We start from the raw sequence: 6042 nt of genomic DNA, 5'->3' as shown, positions 1-6042 counted from the left end.
TATTTTGTTGAAGTTTCCCATTTCTAACAGAGAAGTTCACTTTGTGAATGAAATTCTTAGCGAGTTTCCTCAATGTATTATTGGTAATCCAGACGCTGATTGTTCTTCAAAAACTTATGACACTTATGATTCTCTCAGCACATCTGAGGGCAATGATCCTACATTGCCTCAGTACATCGTTAACAACACATCTGATTCCAGAACAAAAGAAAGGGTTTTCAATTTATTTTAACAAAATTCAACTCCTTGGAAACCAAAAATAAATCAAAATTCAAGTTCTAAAAAGAAAGATTTTGGAATCATGGTGTGTTATCGCTGTGGAGACACTGCTCACAAAGCCAGTGAGTGCCCATTCGAGGAAAATACTAAACGTGCTGACAATATTATTATTCAAAATAACAAGTGGATCAAAAATAAAAATTCTCTAGATTGTCTCCCTGATGAATGCTATAATAATTTTCCTCTTAAGTGGCCCATTGAAAAATGGGTATGTATGTCGTAATTGTGTATTTTAGCACTGCAGGGTCAGGAACATATATGGTACTTAGACAACAAATGTTCGATACATATGAAAGGATTTAAGTCTCTCCTGGATTATTATGTAAAAAATTATGGTCGTACGGTTACTTACAGAGACAACAACAAAGGAGCAACAAAAGGTTATGGCACCATCAAGTGCAAGTCTGTCGAGTTGAAGAATGTATCTTATGTCAAAGGACTTCAACACAATATTTTTTCAATTAGTCAATTGTGTGATGCTAACTACGAATTTCACTTTAACAAGGAGGAAGGAAAGGTGATTGATCAAAAGAAATTCACTGTTCTCATGGCTAATCGTCAAGGTGATATCTAAACATTAGACATGTTTTCTGTTCATAACTCTCTTAGACGCTGATTTTTCTCTCGCTCTATGTCTCATCTAAAGTGGTTATGGCACAAGAGACTCTCTCACTTAAACTTCAAAAACATTTCCAAGATCTCTAGAAATCAGCCTGTGAGAGGGATTCATGTGATACAGTTTGTAAAAGATAAGCTATGTTCAACATGTGAAAAAGGGAAGCAGACAAAATGACATATAGGCTGTAAGTACACATAGACCCGTGTTGACCAAATGACATATAGGCCGTAAGTACACATAGACCCGTGTTAACGAAATGACATGTAGGCCGTAAGTACACATAGACCCGTGTTGAAGACGAAATGATTGAGCCGTAAGTCTAAAATACACATATTATTGGCAGATCGTGAGTCATTATTTGTATTCATGTATATGTATTGTCGTAAATGGTATTTTGGTAAAGTCACTAAGCTTCGTGCTTGTCGAGTTGATTATATATGTTTTTCAGGTACTTCACTGAATCGGGAGAAGGGCAATGTTCGACTGTATACACACACATTCGCAACATGTTTCTGCATAATATAATTATACTCTGATATATTTGAAGAAATAAAAATGAAAAATTTATGGTTAAAAACGGACGTTACATAACTCATTAAGTGGGTTATTGAAGACAATATGCAAGTCAACAACTTTTATTTTGTCTAACAAGAGAGTTAGTAGTCACCCAACGGAAATAATAACTCCTCCACATTGGACTGTGGATCAGTCACTATCTCCCAGTAGAACAAGTAATGACACTGTAATATGTTACCTTCCATACCTACCGACGTATCAGTCCACCTACCAAAAAGAGACGTCATGAAAAGCATCAGTCATATCGGGATAGGGCCAAAATATCCCGAACGAGGTATGGTTTATAAGTTGTACTGAGCATTGCTTCGTATACATCATCATGCTGGAAAAATAATTAGCATCTTTTTTCAGACAAGATCTCTGTGTTCCATACAAGTTCTTCGTAATCTGAACATAATCTTCGTATTCCAGACATGATCTTCATGTTCCAAACACAATTTTCTTGTTATGGACTACTCCCAATTGTTCATAATACAAATCGAACTAAAAGGGCATAAATAAAAACAACTATTTCTAGGAAATATTTTTATTAAAATTGAACTACATTCCAGATTTGTTCCATATGTTCCAGATAAGATCTTTGTATTCTAGACTACATATTAATGGATAATATGTTCAAAACAACTTATTGTAAAGAAAACTTACTCAAAATACTCTCCATTCTCACCATCAGAAGACATATTCTTCAACAAATCAAGAGTTTGAAATATAATTTTTTAAAAGTCCGAAATGTGGATTTTTCCAAAAAATTGTCTGAAATACTATATGTATACTAGTTGTGATATTCATGTATTATACGAGTTAATTAAAAAAATAAATATAAATGTCTAATTATTTAAGAACTTTGAATTTATAAGAAAATAAGAAAAATAATGAATTATTAAAATTAAAATGTTTTTTTATCTTTTAAATTTAAACAAATAATTTAAATAAATAAACAAAAGAAACTAATGAGTTTTAATTTGAGAATTTTGAAATTAAAAGGTAAGTCCATTAATGAAATTGATATTAATTTATTAGTATATATTTATTGTAATTATTACAATTAAATATTATGTGAAATTTAATAATATAAGAAACCATTAAAATAACATGTGAAATTTTTTTTCAAAATAACAGCACAATAAAATTTGTCAAATTGAATTAGAATATGACATGTGACAAAAAAATTTTCATTTAGAATATCCGACATGGTTATAAGCAAGGAGACCTAACAAAACATGGGCCCAAAATGCCCAACTACTTAATCATTTTTCAAAAAAAAAATCTATAAATTAACATGAAATAATGTTTAGTTTAATAATATCCTTTGGGTGGATCATAATGAAATTAAACCTAAAAATAAGCCATTTATAATAATTTGATCATCATATTACCCCCATATAAATAAGTGAAATCTGTAGTCAAATTGTAATTTGAAAAAGTTGATTTTATCTTGGGCCCTTTCATCGTTGGTTTTTAAACCTTAAAGCAGATGTAAGAAGCATCTTCTCCAAAAACTAAGACAAACGAGGATGTGTCACTTTCTCCTAGTTTTACTATTATTTTTTTCCGGTTATCCGCTTGTCTTGTAATGCATTTCTTCACGAGCTTTTGTCAGAGAAATAAAAATAAACAAAAATTTCAAAAAAAATAAATCCCTCCATCATCTCTCACACCATTATATGATGCATCTTTTTATCTTCAAAAACCCCATCACTTTTCTGAATCACTTAACATGTAAAAGATTATAAATTCGCTTCCAAATGTTCCTTCGTTACAAACAACAACTTGGCTTTTTCTAAAATTTAAACACCTCTTCTTTCCCTCTTCCTCTCTCTAGATTTCGAGACAGAAAAAAACAGAGTGAAAATGGGAAAAGCTTCAAGGTGGTTTAAAGCGTTATTGGGTATGAAGAAAGACAAAGAAAACGTCGATAACAGAAAAGAGAAGAAACGATGGAGCTTCGGAAAACCCATGAAGGAGTCTCCATCTCCGGCGATGGTGGCGGTACCGGTGGCGACTAATGGTAATCCACCAGTAAACGATTCAGCTTGGATGCTATCGTACAAGGAACAGAACAAACATGCAATTGCCGTTGCTGCAGCCACCGCCGCCGCAGCAGACGCCGCTGTGGCCGCCGCCCAGGCTGCCGTCGCTGTCGTGAGACTCACCAGCCACGGAAGAGGAACTCTCTTTTGTGGTGGCAGAGAAAGATGGGCTGCAGTCAAGATTCAAACAGTATTCAGAGCTCATTTGGTAAGTTATCGCCATTACAATTTACATCAATTATTTTGAAACATTTGAATGCATGTCTGTGCATGTTATTGTCTTAAATCTGTATTGTAGTATTTGTTTTTATGCACGATGGACTTTTTATGTTCCTTTGGTTTCCTATTCTAGTCCTAGTAGACTGTGAAGATAAAGTACATTTCTTTTCATATCATTACTTCATTAATGATTACTTTTCTGTCTTTATTTCTCTCCATTATTTATTTTGGAGCAATATAATTCCAACCACTTTACTATTCATGGTTCATGTTCATGTATATACAACTTCGATGTAAATTCAAAGTTCAAACTCTTAACATTTTCTTGTGCTTTGTGGGATTCTAATTAAAGAAATTATCTTTTTGGAGGAATAAATTCATGTTAGTTTGAAAATTGCCTTTACCAAGGTAGAATTGTTGACTTTTTGCGATTCATTTTCATCTTGTATTTGATTTTTTGAAACTTTGATGACATTCTTGCACATTTTACGATGTTTTTTTAGGCAAGAAAGGCATTAAGAGCTTTGAAAGGACTGGTGAAACTACAGGCTGTTGTTAGGGGATTTCTTGTAAGGAAAAGAGCAGCCGCAACACTATATAGTATGCAAGCTCTTCTTAGAGCTCAGGCGGCTGTTAGATCCCAAAGGGCTCGTCGGTCGTTCAGAGATCACCGGAGTCAACCAGAAATCCGGCACCGGAAATCCACTGTAAGACTATGTTTTTTGAATTTTGATGATTGTGAATGAAGATAATTTAACAATTTATTACTACTTTCACCTTCTTATATTATAATCTCTTCTCCATTTGATCATGTTTAAAGTGTTAAAATTGTTTGAATATTTCAGGAGAGGTTTGATCATGAGACACGAAGTGAATTCCATAGCAAAAGACTTTCAACCTCATACGAATCCACAACTACTTCATATGAAGAAAGCCCAAAAATCGTTGAAATCGACACGTACAGGCCCCATACAAGATCCCGACGAATCCACACATGCACAACGGATTCAAGCGAAGAATCACATCACTATCACAACATGGCATCTCCAATTCCGACCAGAATCCAAGATTCCGAATGGGGGTTCATGGGTGATGAATACAAGTGTTCGAAAACCACTCAAAGCACACCCCGGTTTGCTAGGTCAAACGGTCAAACCACGCCTGCAAAAAGCGTATGTGGGGATAGTTTCTTTAGCGCTTATTCAAACCATCCAAGTTACATGGCGAACACACAATCGTTCAAGGCGAAACAAAGATCACAGAGTGCTCCTAAGCAAAGACCAGAGAATGGGGTCAAGAAGAGGTTATCGCTTATTGAAATAATGGCATCGAGAAGTAGTTTAAGTGGTGTGAGGATGCAAAGGTTTTGTTCTAAAGCTCAAGAAACTATAAAGGAATTATGAAGGGGTTTTGGTGTTTGTTAGTTTTGTAACTTATAAGTAGGTTTGATGAAGAATTAGGGATGTGTGTGTAGTAATTTAACAAGGGTTTGTTTTTCATCATTTGTTTGGATGAACGAGCCCTTTAATTAATCTAATTTACCATCTTTATGCAATTAGAAGCTATAAATTTTTGGGAATGGTAAAAGGAAATTGATCAATTTATAGTTCTAATGTGACAAGGGTCATTTATTGGGTAAAGTTTTGATACATAAGAAGATATAGTGTACAAACATAAACTTTAGAGACAAAATTTAGAGGACAACAAAATGCATAATGTTCCTCAAAGATACAAATGTGGTCATTTACAAAATGAATTATACTTTTATTTAAAAAAAAATGGACCTACTGTCTCTTATCAACATTGGGAACAAGTCACGAACGTTATCCGAAAAACTTAAAGTTTATCCGTTATATATATATATTTTTTGAAATGACAATTTTATTAAAACGGCCCAGTGAGCACTAAGCTACACAGGAGCCAACAGAAAACAGTACATTGTAGCAACACATTACAATGAGAAGAATGGAGAAACATTCAAGTCCTCCCAATTACAAATGACACCTTTACCCTTTACTTTAATCCTCTTACTTTAATCCACATATAACCAATTTATGGGCTCCATAGTGTCCACATTAACCCATAATAGATAACAATTAGCCTCTTTCTCTTTTTCGGACATCTACCCCACCTGGCTACATATCCCACTATTTCCCTGACACGATGAAATTTTATATTTTCAAGTCCGCACCAGCTGAATATTTTATCGTGAATCAGAGTAGCATAAGGGCAACCCACTATAACGTGATCTGCTCACTCTAATCCGTCGATGCACGAGCCACACATAGTGGAGTCCAGTTTGATACCGCTATGTGCAAG

At 34.2% G+C, this 6042-nt stretch overlaps 1 protein-coding gene across 1 annotated transcript; it reads left to right on the top strand.

The window, feature by feature from the left end:
- The first annotated feature begins 3167 nt into the window (after positions 1 to 3167).
- On the top strand, positions 3168 to 5363 carry LOC145111977 (protein IQ-domain 26-like). The gene is made up of 3 exons (XM_079048206.1): positions 3168 to 3712; positions 4227 to 4430; positions 4569 to 5363. The coding sequence occupies exons 1-3, from the start codon at positions 3326 to 3328 to the stop codon at positions 5124 to 5126; spliced, it is 1149 nt and encodes a 382-aa protein (XP_078904332.1). The 5' UTR covers positions 3168 to 3325; the 3' UTR covers positions 5127 to 5363.
- Positions 5364 to 6042: the final 679 nt, after the last annotated feature.

This window comes from Lactuca virosa, chromosome 5, assembly GCF_052849685.1.
Source record: "Lactuca virosa cultivar CGN04683 chromosome 5, Lactuca_virosa_CGN04683_v6, whole genome shotgun sequence".
NCBI classification, from domain to species: Eukaryota; Viridiplantae; Streptophyta; class Magnoliopsida; order Asterales; family Asteraceae; genus Lactuca; species Lactuca virosa.
The sequence above is the reverse complement of the archived record's forward strand: the minus strand, read 5'-3'. Positions and strand labels throughout refer to the sequence as shown.